The sequence below is a fragment of the Eleutherodactylus coqui genome, chromosome 6 (genome assembly GCF_035609145.1).
Source record: "Eleutherodactylus coqui strain aEleCoq1 chromosome 6, aEleCoq1.hap1, whole genome shotgun sequence".
Taxonomy (NCBI): domain Eukaryota; kingdom Metazoa; phylum Chordata; class Amphibia; order Anura; family Eleutherodactylidae; genus Eleutherodactylus; species Eleutherodactylus coqui.
In genome coordinates this window covers 227,080,720-227,098,713 of record NC_089842.1, presented here as the reverse complement: position 1 = coordinate 227,098,713, position 17,994 = coordinate 227,080,720, and the positions used below count along the sequence as shown (strand labels likewise).

The following is a 17,994-nucleotide window of genomic DNA, read 5'->3' as shown; positions in this document are numbered from 1 at the left end:
GTTAGCTGAGGGACAGTGCTATCGTGCTGGAGCTGCTGTAGGGAGAGCGTTAGGAGTTAGTGTAGGCTTCAAGAACCCCAATGGTCCTTCTCAGGGCCACATCTAATAGTGTGCAGTACTGTGTTAGCACTGTAATTTTTTTTTTTTTTTCAAAATTGGATCTGCAGAGCATTGCGCCCTGCAATAGGGACAGAAGTGGTGGTTAGGCAGGGAGAGTGTTAGCAGTGAGTGTAGGCTTCAAGAACCCCAACGGTCCTTTCTAGGGCCACATCTATCTGTGTGCAGTACTGTCCAGGCTGCTGTTAGCAGTGTTGCATTTTTATTTTTTTTTTCTCAAAACCGGCTGTGCAGACCATTGCACCCGGCATTAATACTACAGGGATAGAATTGTGTAGGCAGGGCCAGAAGACATACATTATTCATTGAATAGACGCAGTGTGGCTTTTCCTTTGAAAAACAAGGGAAAAAATTCTATTTCGCCTGCCTCTGACAGTCCTCAGGGCTCTGGGTACGTGTGTGCTGCGTGCAGAACGTTAAAAAAAATCAGACGCAGCCAGCTACGTTTTACTGCAGGCTTGCGCCAATTTTTTTCCTGCATGGGAAATCCCTGATCTGCTGTAGCGAATAACTTTGCATCACTGCAGTTCTGTGACACATTTGCAGGGCCACAACACAGTTATTAAACTTAGTAGTATTCATTGAATACACGCAGCGTGGCTTGTCCTTTGAAAAACAAGGGAAAAAATTCTATTTTGGCTGCAGGCTTGCGCCAATTTTTTTCCTGCCTGGGAAATCAAATCACTGGTAATACACCATGCTGAGGGGTAGGGGTAGGCCTATAGGACGTGGACGCGGGCGAGGACGCGGAGGCCCAAGTCAGGGTGTGGGCACAGGCCGAGCCAGTGCGGTGGCCAGGGGTAGAGGCAGGGCCAGACCGAATAATCCACCAACTGTTTCCCAAAGCGCCCCCTCGCGCCATGCCACCCTGCACAGGTCAAGGTGCTCTACGGTGTGGCAGTTTTTCACAGAGACGCCTGACGACCGACGAACAGTGGTGTGCAACCTTTGTCGCACCAAGATCAGCTGGGGAGGCACCACCAACAGCATGCGCAGGCATATGATGGCCAAGCACCACACAAGGTGGGACGATGCCCGTTCACCGCCTCCGGTTTGCACCACTGCCTCTCCCCCTGTGCCCCAACCTGCCACTGAGATCCAACCCCCCTCTGAGGACACAGGCAGTACCGTCTCCTGGCCTGCACCCACACCCTCACCTCCGCTGTCCTCGGCCCCATCCAGCAATGTCTCTCAGCGTAGCGTCCAGACGTCGCTAGCGCCACAGTTTGAGCGCAAGCGCAAGTACGACGCCACGCACCTGCACGCTCAAGCGTTAAACGTGCACATTGCAAAATTGATCAGCCTAGAGATGCCGCCGTATAGGCTTGTGGAAACGGAGGTTTTCAAAAGCATGATGGCAGCGGCGGCCCCGCGCTACTCGGTTCCCAGTCGCCACTACTTTTCCCGATGTGCCGTCCCAGGCCTGCACGACCACGTCTCCCGCAACATTGTACGCGCCCTCACCAACGCGGTTACTGCCAAGGTCCACTTAACAACGGACACGTGGACAAGCACAGGCGGGCAGGGCCACTATATCTCCCTGACGGCACATTGGGTGAATTTAGTGGAGGCTGGGACAGAGTCAGAGCCTGGGACCGCTCACGTCCTACCCACCCCCCGAATTGCGTGCCCCAGCTCGGTGGTGGTATCTGCGGGGGTGTATGCTTCCTCCACTAAACCACCCTCCTCCTCCTCCTACGCAACCTCTGTCTCGCAATCAAGATGTGTCAGCAGCAGCACGTCGCCAGCAGTCGGTGTCACGCGGCGTGGCAGCACAGCGGTGGGCAAGCGTCAGCAGGCCGTGCTGAAACTACTCAGCTTAGGAGAGAAGAGGCACACGGCCCACGAACTGCTGCAGGGTCTGACAGAGCAGACCGACCGCTGTCTTGCGCCGCTGAGCCTCCAACCGGGCATGGTCGTGTGTGACAACGGCCGTAAGCTGGTGGCGGCTCTGCAGCTCGGCAGCCTCACGCACGTGCCATGCCTGGCCCATGTCTTTAATTTGGTCGTTCAGCGCTTTCTGAAAAGCTACCCCCACTTGTCATACCTGCTCGGAAAGGTGCGCCGGATCTGCGCACATTTCCGCAAATCACACACGCACGCTGCCACCCTGCAGACCCTGCAACATCGGTTTAATCTGCCAGTGCACCGACTGCTGTGCGACGTGCCCACACAGTGGAACTCTACGCTCCACATGTTGGCCAGACTCTATGAGCAGCGTAGAGCTATAGTGAAATACCAACTCCAACTTGCGCGGCGCAGTGGGAGTCAGCCTCCTCAATTATTTACAGAAGTGTGGGCCTGGTTGGCAGCCATCTGCCAGGTCCTTGGAAAATTTGAGGAGTCTACCCAGGTGGTGAGCGGCGATGCTGCAATCATTAGCGTCACCATTCCTCTGCTATGCATCTTGAGAAGTTCCCTGCAAAGCATAAAGGCAGATGCTTTGTGTTCGGAAACAGAGCCGGGGGAAGACAGTATGTCGCTGGATAGTCAGAGCACCCTCCTGTCTATATCTCAGCGCGTTCAGGAGGAGGAGGAGGAGCATGAGGAGGATGAGGAGGAGGGGGAAGAGACAGCTTGGCCCACTGCTGACGGTACCCATGCTGCTTGCCTGTCATTCTTTCAGCGTGTATGGCCTGAGGAGGAGGAAGAGGAGGAGGAGGAGGAGGAGGAGGAGGATCCTGAAAGTGATCTTCCTAGTGAAGACAGCCATGTGTTGCGTACAGGTACCCTGGCACACATGGCTGACTTCATGTTAGGATGCCTTTCTCGTGACCCTCGCGTTACATGCATTCTGGCCACTACGGATTACTGGGTGTACACACTGCTCGATCCACGGTATAAGGAGAGCCTTTGCACTCTCATTCCCGAAGAGGAAAGGGGTTCCAGAATGATGCTATACCACAGGGCGCTGGTGGACAAACTGATGGTAAACTTCCCATCCGACAGCGCTAGTGGCAGAAGGCGCAGTTCCGAGGGCCAGGTAGCAGGGGAGGCGCAGAGATCAGGCAGCATGTACAGCGCAGGCATCGGAACATTCTCCAAGGCCTTTGCCAGCTTTATGGCTCCCCAGCAAGACTGTGTCACCGCTCCCCAGTCATGGCTGAGTCGGCGGGAGCACTGTAAAAGGATGGTGAGGGAGTACGTAGCCGATCGCACGACCATCCTCCGTGACGCCTCTGCCACCTACAACTGCTGGGTGTCGAAGCTGGACACGTGGCCTGAACTCGCGCTGTATGCCCTGGAGGTGCTTGCTTGTCCTGCGGCTAGCGTCTTGTCAGAGAGTGTGTTTAGTGTGGCTGGGGGAATCATCACGGATAAGCGTACCCACCTGTCAACCGACAGTGCCGACAGGCTTACACTCATCAAGATGAACAAAGCCTGGATTTCCCCAGACTTCTCTTCTGCACCAGCGGACAGCAGCGATACCTAAGCAATACGTAGGCTGCACCCGCGGATGGAAGCATTGTTCTCTCTCACCATCCAAAACGGGGACATTTCTGCTTCATCAATTTGTGTATAATATTCCTCCTCCTCCTCCTCCTGATCCTCCTCCTGAAACCTCACGTAATCACGCCGAACGGGCAATTTTTCTTAGGGCCACAAGGCTCACTCATATAATTTTTCTAAACAATTTTTATACGTTTCAATGCTCTTAAAAGCGTTGAAACTTTAACTTGAACCAATTTTTCGTTAAACTGGGCTGCCTCCAGGCCTAGTTACCACTTAAGCCACATTAACCAAAGCGATTAATGGGTTTCACCTGCCATCTTGGTTGGCCATGGCCAATTTTTTGGATGTACATTAGTACTGTTGATACAGCAATTTTTGTGGGCCCTCGCCTACAGTGTAATCAAATGAATTTTTAGCCCACCTGCATTACAGCTGACGTTACATCCGCTGTGTTAGGCAATGCAATGGGATATATTTATGTACCGCCGGTGGCTTCCTGGCACCCACCCATGCTGTGGGTCAACAGAGAATTATAAATGCATCTGTTTCCACATCTAAAGAACCCCAGTCAGACTGGGGCATGCAGTGTGGGCCGAAGCCCACCTGCATTAAGCACGACATTACTACCTCAGCTGTGTTGGGCAATGCAATGGGATATTTCTGTGTAGCGCCGGTGGCTTCCTGGCACCCACCCATGCTGTGGGTCCACAGGGAATTATAAATGCATCTGTTTCCACTTGTAAAGAACCCCAGTCTGACTGGGGCATGCAGTGTGGGCCGAAGCCCACCTGCATTAAGCACGACATTACTACCTCAGCTGTGTTGGGCAATGCAATGGGATATTTTTATGTACCGCCGGTGGGTTCCAGGGAGCCACCCATGCTGTCGGTCCACAGGGACTTCACAATAGGGAGTTGTACCTGCCTGTGTCTATGAATTAAAAACCGCGGTCTGACTGGGGCATGCAGACACCTTGACAGAATGAATAGTGTGTGGCACATAGGTTCCCCATTGCTATGCCCACGTGTGCAGCTCCTGATGGCGGTGGCACAGGATTATATTTCTCATTGCTTCTGTACAGCATTGTGGGCTATCGCCCCGCCCCTTTTAAAGAGGGTTGCTGCCTAGCCGTGCCAACCCTCTGCAGTGTGTGCCTGCTTTTCCTGTGGCAGACGCACTTATAAATAGACATGAGTGTGGCGTGGCATGAGGGCAGCTGAAGGCTGGGCAGGGACAGTTTGGTGTGCGCTGTGGACACTGGGTCGTGGGGGGGGGGGTTGGTCAGCATGTAACCCAGGAGAAGTGGCAGCGGAGTGTCATGCAGGCAGTGATTGTGCTTTGTTGGAGGTAGTGCGGTGCTTAGCTAAGGTATGCATTGCTAATGAGGGCTTTTCAGAAGTAAAAGTTGTTGGGGGGGGGGCCACTCTTGCCGGTATTATGGCTTAATAGTGGGACCTGTGAACTTGAGATGCAGCCCAACATGTAGCCCCTCGCCTGCCCTATCCGTTGCTGTGTCGTTCCCATCACTTTCTTGAATTGCCCAGATTTTCACACATGAAAACCTTAGCGAGCATCGGCGAAATACAAAAATGCTCGGGTCGCCCCTTGACTTCAATGGGGTTCGTTACTCGAAACGAACCCTCGAGCATCGCGAAAATTTTGTCCCGAGTAACGAGCACCCGAGCATTTTGGTGCTCGCTCATCTCTAATAATGATATATATTGCTTGTATCTTTCATTGCACTGCCTTACATTTATATAAGCTTAGGCTATGCAGAGATATAAGGATTAAATTGCGCAGATGAGATGTAATTTTGGTTATCAAGTAGACCCTCAGCAGATTTTGCAGAGTTTGACAACCCCCAGGAATGTGGGAGGGACTCGACAACAGGGAAAGTGAGTTGTCAAATGGAGGGGAAGGGAGCAGAGTAACATGTAAGCTGAGGACAAAGACCAGAGAGAGAGAGAGAGAGAGAGAGAGCTCCGGGGATCTTAACCTACTCTGCCATTTTTTGTGCCAGTCCACGCTGTGAAGGCAATTACTATATCATGAGCTCTGAGGAAGAGGGCTGAATCTAGACAGAGAGGATAAGTAGTACAAGGACCTCTCAGTGTATGCTGTTTTCTAACCTTCAGTGGAAACAGTGCGAGTCAGCTACCACGCTGATGAATTGTCCCCGAATGTTTCCTTCCAAGTACCGCATGATGGAACGGAATTTTGAGTACTAAGTGAATATTGTAATGCAATGTGAACGGAGCCCCACAGCAGAGGTTAATCTAAATTAGACTATGCATGTTAAGAATTGAATCTAACTGTAAGCATAGATATTCCAACCAAGTAAGAGACATTCCAAAGAGCATTATAGGCTGTATCTTCAATAACTCTGCTAAAGCAACCACCTTTAAAGTCACGATAACTAAATGATAATTCATCTACTGCTGTTTTGTACTACCACACATTATGCTATGATTCACTGTTGTAACCTGTTGTAACCTTATGTACATAACCAATTGCAGTAAAGATTAAAGTTGTTTCATGAAATCTCAGTGTCAGAAGTCCATCCTGCACTCCATATAACTGAAGCAGCTCCCTTGACAAAAGGCTATGGTGTGGAGCCCGGGACCCTCAGGTTAGTGAAGCCATCCTGCCACATGACATAAGAACTTCCTGCTAGCCTTTTGTATTAACCCCTGGTGCACCACGGCTTTCCCCTTTTTCTGGTGTCACAAAAAGGATAATTTGAGACTGTGTGTTTATTGTACAAAATCCAGAGTACAGCTGCCCTCTGTGGCCATATCAGTGATTTCTAAAACAGTGCCTGTGTTAAAGAGGAGGAGACCATTAAGTTTAAGTACAGCTTAAAAGAGACTAAGCCTCATTTCACTACTGCACAAAATCATCAATTGCCTTAAAATGAAAGAATACTCAAAATTGCCAGCATGTCTGATGCCAGTACAAGTGAGCAATCAGGCACCAGCACCACACTGTCATCTACCACCAGTGCCATTCTAACTCCTGTAACAAGCGCAAACCCACCAACCATGCCAGCAGCTACCATGATGGGAATGACGGTTATCTTTGGAACTCCAACACTGCCAACCTATCATGGAGACTCTAACGCTCTCAGGAACTTCTGCAAGAAACTCTTTGGCATGTTCAAGATTGTTTCTCTTTCTCCCATTCAACAAGTGCAGCTGCTGCTGGGACTTCAAGGACCTGCTGTGGAAGATGTTCATACCTGGCCAGCTTCTGAAAAGACCAGGATTGAACACATATTGGCAAAGCTCAGGAAGGAGTTTCAGATCCAGTCGCTAACAGAGGTCAGGCTACATTTCTATGAAAGGTGTCATAGGCCAGGTGAAACATAATAGGGAAAGTTATCACAAGGAACTTTTGGAGGAGCAGACGCTGTCTACAACTAGAGCAATTGTCCTGACAACACGACCCTGCATCTTGTACCCAAGTGCCTAGTCTGTCCCTAGATAGAAAGTAGAGAAGAGGACAAAACTAGACAGATGTAAGAAACTGAATAGGTACTCAACACAAATGTCGCATACACACCCCACACACCAAACAGGACATGGATTCAGGCTAATAGATGGAAGGAATACAATAAAACCAGGTCAGCATCCCCACCCCTGTGGACAGAAGAGAATAAGGCCTCCCCACCCCTGCTGATGAAAGAGAACAAGGTGCCCCACCCTTGCAGATGGAAGAGAATCACATGTCCCCAAGCCTGCAGACAAAAGGGAATCCACACACACTTATGGATAGACAGGATTCAGAGGTCTACATAGCTATGGAGAAAAGGGCACAAACAACACCAAACAGAACACGAATTCTAATTTGGATCCAAACACCAACAGAACATAGAGTCTATACTCAAACACCATCAGACAGACAACATCCATTTGACACCACATAGAGCTAGACTACCACACCAAACTGCATCCAGACAGAGTTGCACAGTTGACAAACAGCTAGACTACAGAATGACCCACAACTAGGAATGGGTGTGACCAGGTTAAATATACTCACACTATGGCTGAATGGCCAACCAAGGGACACACCTCCCTGTCAACCAATCAGCCCATACACCATAGCAGATGTTACAGCAGAGTGGGGAGGACCTCAGTGAGGTATTTCCAACAGACAATGTCAAAGGGCCCTTTTGCAGTGACAGGTAAGGGACAAACAACAGAGCTGAAGTCACAGCCACATGGCCCGGCTGATGTAATAACGCCACCCTGGTTCCACTACCTGTTAGGGATGGCGCACCATAACACATGGGATGTAACAGTTGGGTCTGAAGACAATATATTTGTGGTAATTCTAAAATTCATGTTCCTTTGTATGTTGATGGTCAGAATAGATAAATCCAGGTTCTTGCTGTCACTTACCGTATACAGTGAGATTATAAAGTATGCAAGTCTCTCCTTTGTCTGTGTTTGGTATAGTTGCTCTATAGATCCCTGTATCTTGGAGTGATAGATTAGTGATGTGTAAGGATCCGTTATCGGTAATTCTCAGTCTTCCTTTAAACCGTTTTATCACGTTACTATCATCAATAGATCCTCCAGATTTAGTTGTGACAATAAAAGCTCCGTCTGGTACCGTAACCCAGTTGATAAAGCTGACCCCCGTGTGGCCGACATGTAGGGTGGCGTCTCCTTCTTCAGCAGCAGATACATTTTTCCTTCTACAGGAATCACCACAGACGTCACCTGATAGAGAGTAAGTGATTAATATCCTGGCAGGGGGACTGTACTCTGCTCTGGGTTAAAGGGGCACTCCCATGGTTTTTATTTTCATTCATTATATAGCTATCCCCCAGTATTTATAGGTGGGCTAGTGTTACCATGGTTAGTTATCCTAGTATCAGAAACTTCTGGCCTCCTTCTCTTCAGATGGTCATGTGATCTCAGTTCTGACCAGCTCGGATCTACTTGACTTTATGTGTTCTCATACTAGTGCAGTGGATACAATCCCTATGATGGATGTTACAAACATGATCTTCAGAGGTGGACACAGATACTCCTATCACAGTTATTAATAATTATTACACAGTTATAATAGAGGAGATCACAGCTCATCCTCCTGACTGTATGCTTATGGTCTGTAGCTTATTTAGAAGAATGTATAAGGTAATGAGAATTAAACTGTCTTCTCAGCAGGCAGAAATGGTAGAGCCTCTAGCTGATCATGTGATGCTGTGCTGATATATCATGGGATTCATAGCATAGAATAGTGAAAATGAAAGTAGCATTTATATGGTGTCTGATAAGTATCAGACAGGGGTGGGGTGTGGGCAGGGGTGCTACACTGCAGGAAGGTGACTGCATAATACATAGAAGGCCTCTAGAGTATGACAGGCAATCAGATGAGGGGGCAGGGATGGAAACTTCCGTTTTTGCTGGAGTGGCGAGTGGGCGGATTTATACAGGCAAAAAAGGCATTAAAAAGTTGCAAATTTTGGCGTATAAAATTCCCTCTGTCACTGGTTATCCTTCCTTGCACCAGGGCCATAATAGAGTGTTCTTAGTTATTTAAAGGGACAGGCTCTGGATGGGGTCATTTGTTTTCGGATTAGTACCCTATGGCATTTCTTTAGGGTACAGGTCCAGTATCCAATACTAGGGCACAATGGGGACAGACTTGACTGACCGGTTCATAACTAGTCCTTCTACATGTGAAGGATTCACTTTTGGCGAAGTCCTGGAGGGTCTGGTAAGCTCCCCCTTTGTCTGTAACCCCAGGTGTGGCATCTTCTTACTGTTTTTATTGATGCTGAGGCATTTTCAATGCATATTTATACAGTAAACCCTGTTTTTTGCTTCTTTCATGGGTACGAACTACTACAAACCGGAAACACCACACAAGATTGAATGTTCTGGGGAGGCTCTAACCCCGTCTACACATCACAAAGCCGACACGTTTTATATAACTTTACATCATAAATATTAACAGCTATTAGAAGTCAGTCTTGGCCAACTAGTCCTCCTACAGCCACGTCTGCCCTCCGGTGACTCAGTAGCCCTTACATATTGCCCCCCAGCTGTTGGCAGCTGCAGATACTATTGTGTACTGGAGCTTCTAACGGTATTATTGTACTTCCTCATAAATATCCTCTCCATCACACATCTCTATACAGAATATAATACCAGCAACCGATCTGCTGGAGGTCGGAGCTCCTGGTAAATGTACTATAACTAGATCTAGATGTAATATGGAAGAAATACTCACCGGGGTAAAGAATGAACATGAGGATCAGTAGAAGAAACATCGTAAGTCTTCTTGCTCTGAAGTGACAAGTAGTGAGGAAGTGTGTGCTGGCTGTTTCCTCTCATGACTCTGCTAAGTTAACACATACCGTGTTTCCTCGAAAATAGGTCCTACCCTGATGTTAAGACCTATCAGGTTTTCGGGGAGGCTTGAAATATAAGGCCTCCCCAAAAAATAGGACCTATCTCGGGTGCTCCACTACAAAACCCCCCCACAAAACTCACATGGTCCGCGGCGGCAGCGATGTCCCGGCGGTGTTGGTGTCGGGTGAGCAGGTGGCAGCTCTCTCCCCCCGCACCCTCCGCTCCCCCCCCCCCCCGCCGTCCCCCCGCATGCTGCTCAGGTGAGTACACAGTTTCTCGATAGGACTGTTAGCCTTAAACGAGCGTGCTCGTTTATCTCTACAAAGCACAAACTTGCGATGCCTTTTTAACTTTAGAAAGTCCCATTGACAATCGCGTTAAAAAAACGCAGCGATATTGCGTGAAAAAAACGCGCAAGAAAAACACAAGTGGGTATTCATCCTTATAAGGACGGACTCACACGAGCATGTTTGCGTGCGTCTTTGCATGTGTAATTCGCAGAGAATAGAACCCATTGATTTTAATGGGATCATTCTCATTATTTGGCTTTGCACACACATTTCACGCATATAAAAAAATGCAGCATGTTCTATTTTAGTGTGCATTTGTGCGCCAAAGGCGCCATAAGAGTCTATTAGAGGGGTGCTATTCCACAGGTAAAAGAACACATCGGGAACAAATTAGGCAATGTCCCGCGCCCAAGTGAAATGGCTCAGCCAGAGGAAAAAGTACAGTACTATGCGCAAAAATCTGCGTGAAAGCACAACGTTCATGGCACAAATACGCTGTGCTGATGTATGTGTTTTTAGGCATATGCCCGTGTCAAGCCACCCTAAATCTCACACCTTCTCTCTCTGAGGAACCGTTCACACTAGGAGGAACAAGCTGCACAATGCACCGCAAGCAACGGTAGATTCCACAGCAAAATCCGCAGGCTACCTGTGGTTTTTTATGCAGCATTGAAAATGACTTAAAACCTGCCTGTAATAATATAGTGTGCTAGTCTGAAAAAAGACAAATTTACATCCAGTTAAACCTGTTTCCAACCCCACCCCACTTGGTGATCCAGGAGGTCGCCAAAAAAAACCTAGTGGGCAGAAGGCAATTTACCCTCGTTCTGGGGGGAAGGGGGAGGGGGTATTGGGAGATTGGCAGTCAGAATAATCTGCGGGTAAACATTTGAGATCAACAACCCTTCTGGTTATTTAATGTCTATATCCTGTAATATCGTAGTGCTATGAAAAGACATCCAGTCCCCTCTTAAACTCCACTATCAATTTTGGCATCACCACGTCCTCAGGTTGATCACCCGCATGTCATGTGATCCCTGTCTCCTCCCACACAGGTGACTGATCACACGCTCCTCCATCTATCACACGCTCATCTGTGCTTCTCCGTCTCACGCACAGTTCTGCTGCTATCACATGCACAGTTCTGCTCTGCTGCTCTGTTTGTTACATGCATGGTTCTTCTGGTCCATCTGTCAAATGCATGGCTCTGCTGCGCCATCTGTAACACCCACAGCTCTGCTATCACACGCATGGCTCTGCTGTTCTGTCTGTCACACGCTCAACTCTGCAGCTTTGTCTGTCACACGCATAGCTCTGCTGCTCCATCTGTCACACCCATGGCTCTGCTGCTCTACTGTCACATGCATGGCTTTGCTGCTCCATCTGTCACATCCATGGCTCTGCTGCTCTTCTGTCACATGCATGGCTCTGCTGCTTCATCTGTCACACGCACAGCTCTGCTGGTCCATTTGTCACAGACACAGTTCTACTGCTCCGTTTGTTACAGACACGGTTCTGCTGCTCTGTTGGTCACAAGCATGGCTCTGCTGCTCCATCTGTCATTTGCACAACTCTACAAAGTGAAGGACCTGTGATGGTGTCACCGTCATGTGACTATCAGAGGCAAAGGTCAGAGCCCAGGTGACTGATGACATGACAGTGACATTATCACAGGTCCTGTGAGCACACGGCTGCTGTCAGACTCTGCATGTTTTATTATGCTGCAGGAGCTACGATGATGTCACCACCATGTGCTGAACATGTAACTTACACAGCACACATGGACAGACAGACAAGTGGTCGTTAGCACTTTGATAATGGGAGAGATCCTTGTATTATCCCCTAATGTGTGTGTGTGTATATATATATATATATATATATATATATATATATATATATATATATATATATATATATATATATATACTATTTGGTCGCCCCTTAACTGTCTCAGGGTGAATAATCCTAATTTTGACAGCCTCTCTGAGTATTCCAGTTCTCCCATTCCGTTTATTTACTTATTTCTTTGAACCCTTCAAGCGCTGCAACATCCTTCCTCAGCACCGATGTCCAGAACTGAACTCCATGTGAGGTCTAACAAGTGCTTTATATAGTGGAAGAATAATGTTCTCGCCCCTCACCCCTATACCTCTTTTAATGCACCCCAAAATGTTATTTGTAGAGATGAACGAGCACCAAAATGCTCGGGTGCTCGTTACTCGAGCCGAACTTTTCGTAATGCTTGAGAGCTCGTTTTGAGTAATGAACCCCATTGAAGTCAATGGAAGACTCAAGAATTTTTCAAGGTGACCCATGCTCTGCATAGGGGAGGTTGTGTGATTCACCTGAAAACATCAGAAAGTGATGGAAACACCACAGAAATGGATAGGGAACACCAGGCGCAGCATGTATAGATGCATCTGAGGTTCCCAGGTCGCACTATTAAGCCAAATTGTGGGCAAGAGCCTGGTGGTCACCCCCCTAAATATTTAGTTGGGCCAGACCATAATCAGCAAAGCACATGCGCTGCATCTTAGCTAAGCACCACACTAGGTGCAACCAAGGCCAATCACCGCCTGCGGGTGACACCACTGCCTCTTCTACTGTGTTACATGCTGGCATTGCTGCCCAATCCCCCCGAGGATGCAGGCATGAGTACTGAATTTTTTCACAGCGTAGCGTCCAGCTGTCCCCATCCAAGGCCGGGTAAGGCGCATCCCTTCGCCTACTCAGTAGTCCACAGCGTGTTGAAATTTTTCCCAGCGCAGCGTTCAGCTGTCCTCATGCCACACGGTCACTTGATGGCCACACCACCCTCATGTCTATTTATAAGTGCGTATTGGATGAGGAGGAACAGGAGACACATACTGCAGAGGGTTGGCAGGGCCAATAGCCCACAATGCTGATGAGAATTGATGGTAAATTTCCAATCCCATGACACCTCTGTCACAAAATTTCATGAGCCTCAAACGTGGGCATAAAGGGTACTCAGATGCCAGTACTTCTACACATCGCCACAATTCAACAACCCATTCTAAAACAACATTTTTTTTACCCAGAGTGCAGGTGAACCCCTGAAAGATTTGTTTAACAAGAGTATAGGTGTACCCCTGTGAAAGATTTGTTTACCTAGAGTGCAGGTGAACCCCTGAAATATTTTTTTTAACATAGAGCTCGTACTTGCTTAATGGGATCCAGGTGGCGGTCCTCCGACAGGCAAGCTACCGTCTGTCCCAGCCCCTGCCTCTTCCCAAAATGCTTTTTAACCAGTGTCCCAGGGAAAGACAGCATGTACTATGAAGAATGTACAATTCATTCTGTCTCGGTGTCAGATAGCTGGACACTGCGCTGGGATACATTTGTGGACTCTGTGGGCGTATGAAGCTGGAACCAGCATGTTTGCTGAACTCTAGTGGTGAACCTCTTCAAAATTGGGGGCGAGAACATGGAGGCGACCCTTAGAAATATTATTATTCAATGCGAATTGTAAAAGTCAGTGCACTCTTATGTAATGTAACTTCCTGGTGTTGTACAAGCGGGAAATTTGGAACGAGCATTCCTTAGGTTCCAAATAGGAAAAGTAAATGGGTCACAACTCGATTGATCAATGCTAATTGCAAAAGTAAGTGTACCCTTTTGTACCCTTTTGTAATATAACCTCCTGATGTTGTACAAGCGTGTAATGTAACTTCCTGGTGTTGTACAAGCGTGGAATTTGGCACGAGCATTCTTTAGGTCCTAAATAGGAAAAGTGAAGTGGTCACAACTCAATTATTCAATGCTAATTGCACACCTAAGTAATGTTACTTCCCAGTGTCATGACAAACGTGAAATGTGGCACAAGCTTTTTTTAGGTCTTACATAAGAAAAGTGATAGGGGCACAAGTCAATTAGTCAATGCTAATTGCAAACATAAGTGCACTACTAAACAATGTAGCTTCCCGGTGTTTTACAAGCGTGAAATTTGGTACAAGCATTCTTTATGCACCACATAGGAAAAGTACAGGGGTATAATAATGGTTATTGCAAATTATTGCAATGGTTAGTTATTGCAATGGTTAGTGCATTATACAACATGATCAACACTAGGGGTAAGGGTCGAGAACGAGGACGTGAACGTGGGCGTCCGGATGAGGGTGTGGGCAGAGGCCGAGGTCCTGGGCAGGGTGAAACAGTGCCTGCTGCTGAGGGAGAAGTAGAACACCATGTATCTACGCTCCCTAGCTTCATCTCACAGTTTGCAGGTCCGTGTGGTAGACTATTATTAGAACCACAACAGTGCAATCAGGTGGTGACGTGGATAGCGGATAACGTGTCCAGTAATTTATCCACCACCCAGTCTTCCACGCACTCCACTCACGCTTGCCTAGGGACTGGACCTGTGAATCCTCACGCTAATCCTCCTTCCTCCCAGCCTCGTCACTCCAGGAAAAGGAGAGATTCAGAACAGGCATACTCAAAGGAACTGTTCTCAGGTCCCTTCCCTGAGTCGCAAACAAGAGTTCATGAGCCACCTGAGGAGTTTGTAGTGACCGATGCCCAAAATTTGGACCTTTCACAGTCTCAGGGTGATGAGGGTGGGGAGTTCCAAGTAGTGTCTCAAGAGGTATTTGTTGATGATGATGATGAGACACAGTTGTCTGTCAGTGAGGTTTTTGTTAGGGCAGTAAGTCTGAGGGAGGAGAAAACTGAGGATTCAGAAGAAGAGCTGGTGGATGATGAGGTGACTGACCCGACCTGGGTTGCTAAGCCTACTGAAGATAGCGCTTCAGAGGGGGAGACAAGTACAGCACCAGAACAGGTTGGAAGAGGCATTGGGGTGGTCAGAGGGAGAAGCAGGGCCAGAGCAAGTAATCCTCTACTGTTCCCCACAGCACCTCCTCACGGCAAGCTCCCGTGCAGAGGGCTAGAGGTTCAAAGGTCTGGAGGATTTTTAATGAGAGCGCGGATGACCAACAAACAGTGGTGTGCAACCTGTGCCACACTAAGATCAGCAGGGGAGCCACCACTACCAGCCTGACCACCCCCAGCATGCACAGGCATATGATAGCTAAGCACCCGATGAGGTGGAACAGCCTCTTCCCCTGTGTCACATGCTGGCACTGAGATGCAATCCCCATCCCAGGACGCAGGCATGAGCGTCTCCGGCCCTGCATCCACCCCTTCACCTGCACGGTCCTCCACTGCCTCCACCAATGTGTTCCAGCACAGCGTTTAGCTGTCCATAACACAAACATTAGAGTGCAAGAGCAAATATGTAGCCACACACCCGCATGCACAATTGCTAAATGTGCATATCTCCGAACTGCTGAGCCTGGAGATGCTGCCATATAGGCTGGCAGAAACTGAGGCTTTCCGCAACCTCATGGTAGCAGCCGTCCCTCACTACTCGGTCCCCAGTCGCCACTATGTTTTCCACTGTGCCGTCCCCATCCTACACCAGCACATGTCACAGAATATCAACCATGCCCTCACCAACGTGGTTACTGGGAAAGACCACTTAGTCACCGACACGTGGACAAGTGCTGGCAGGCAGGGACACTGCATCTCCCTGACGGCACATTGAGTTAACCTGGTGAAGGCTGGGAACGACTCTGACCGTTGGTCTGCTCATGTGCTACCCACACCGAGGATTGCGGGTTCTACCTCGGTCATGGTTTCTCCGGCTCAATATGCCACCTCCTCCAAACCCCTTTCTCCTCCACCTTTCAATTACCATCTGTGAGTATGTCGCCTTCAGTCGGTAGCTCGAGGCGCTGCAGCACTGTTGTGGGGAAACGTCAACAAGCTGTGCTAAAACTGCTGAGCTTAGGTGACAAGAGGCACACTTCCCAAGAGCTGTTACAGGGTTTAACGAAGCAGACAGATCTGTGGCTTTCGCCGCTGAACCTCTAACCAGGCATGGTCGTGTGTGACAATGGGCAGAACCTGGTGGCGGCTCGGCAGATTGGCAGACTAACACACGTGCCATGCCTGGCACACGTGTTTAATCTGGTGGTTCAGCGCTTTCTTAAAAACTACCCCAATTTGTCTGAGCTGCTCAGATGCTGCCACCCTCAGGACACTGCAACAGCACTTCAAGCTGCCAGTTCACTGACTATTGTGCGACGTGCCCTCGCACTGGAATTCAACTTTGCACATGTTGGCCAGGGTTTACGAGCAGCATACAGCCATTGCTGAATACCAGCTGCAACATGCCTGTCGGAGTGGTAGTCAGCCTCCACACTTCTTCACAGAGGAGTGGGCATGGATGTCTGACATCTGTCAGGTGTTAGGAAACTTTGAGGAGTCAACACAAATGGTGAGCAGGGATGCTGCCATTATCAGCGTAACCATCCCGCTGCTTTGCCTGCTGAGAAGGTTGTTGCTAAGCATTTAGGCTGACACTTTAGGGATAGAACAGGAGATGGGGGATGACAATACGTTGCATGATAGCCAGACCACTCTCAAATCTGTCAGGTGATAGGAAACTTTGAGGAGTCAACACAAATGATCTGTTTCGCAGCGCGTATTGGAGGAGGAGGAGGGGGAAGAGACTTCTGCCCACACTGCAGAGGGTACCCATGCTACTTCCTTCACATCTGTTCAGCATGTATGGGCTGAAGAGAAGGAGGAGACTGAGAGTCATCCTTCTAGTGAAGACAGCGATGTATTGCTTACTGGGACTCTGGCACACATGGCTGACTTCATGTTAAGCTGCCTTTCCCGTGACCGTCGCATTAGACGCATTCTGGCCAACACGGATTACTGGGTGTTCACCCTTCTTGACCCACGGTATAAGGAGAACCTTTCCACTCTCATTCCCGAAGAGGAAAAGAGTGCGAGAGTGATGCAATACCCCAAGGCCCTGGTGGAAAAGCTGATACTAAACTTCCCATCTGACAATGCTATTGGTAGAGGACATATTTTAGTGGGCAACTAGCAGGGGAGATGAGGGGAACAGGCAGCATGTCCAGCGCAGGTAAGGGGAACACTCTCTAAGGCCTTTGCCAGTTTTATGGCACCCCAGCCAGACTGTGGCACCGCTCCCCAGTCTAGGCTGAGTAGAAGGGAACAGTTAAAAAAGATGGTGAGGGAGTACATAGCCAACTGTACCAATGTCCTCCATGATCCCTCTGCTCCATACAACTATTGGATGTCAAAGCTGGACACATGGCACGAACTTGCCCTGTACACCTTGAAGGTGCCTGCCTGCCCTGCCGCTAGCATGTTATCAGAGAGGGTGTTTAGTGTTGCAGGGGGGATTATCACGGGTAAGTGTACCCGCCTGTCAACTGACAGCGCCGATAGGCTTACACTTATTTAGATGAACAAAGCCTGGATTTCCCCGGACTTCTCTTCTTCACTGGTGGAAAGCAGCTGCACATAAAGTATCTTTACGCTGGAACTGGAGAACCATACACCCTCTATCACCCCAAAAAAGGGTAGAAGTAGCTTGGTCTATCCTTCTCTGATCTTGCTCCTCCTCCTCCTAAACCAGCATGTCAGCTTGCTGAACAGCCAATTCTTCAGAGGGCCAAAAGGTTCTGTCAAAACAATCTTTTTCTGAGGGCCGCCTCCAGGTTCTCGCCCCCAATTTTGAAGAGGTTCACCACTAGAGTTCAGCAAACGTGCGACCTGGGAGCCTGGGAGTGCAACCTAGGAGCCTCAGATGCATCCATGCATGCTGGCCCTGCTGTTCCCTATCCATTTCTGTGGTATTTCCATCACTTTCTAATGTTTTCAGGTGAATCACACACCCTCCCCTATTCATGGGTCACCTTGAAAAA

General features: G+C 48.7%; 1 protein-coding gene across 1 annotated transcript in view; it reads right to left on the bottom strand.

Moving 5' to 3' along the window:
* LOC136571856 (SLAM family member 5-like) overlaps positions 1-9,917 on the bottom strand; it is a 58,400-nt gene extending 48,483 nt beyond the window's left edge. Inside the window, exons 1-2 of the mRNA XM_066572476.1 lie at positions 9,814-9,917; positions 7,971-8,269 (exon numbers count right to left, since the gene is read on the bottom strand). Of these exons, the coding sequence (XP_066428573.1) occupies positions 7,971-8,269; positions 9,814-9,917 (403 nt within the window). The remainder of the gene's footprint in view (positions 1-7,970; positions 8,270-9,813) is intronic.
* Positions 9,918-17,994: the final 8,077 nt, after the last annotated feature.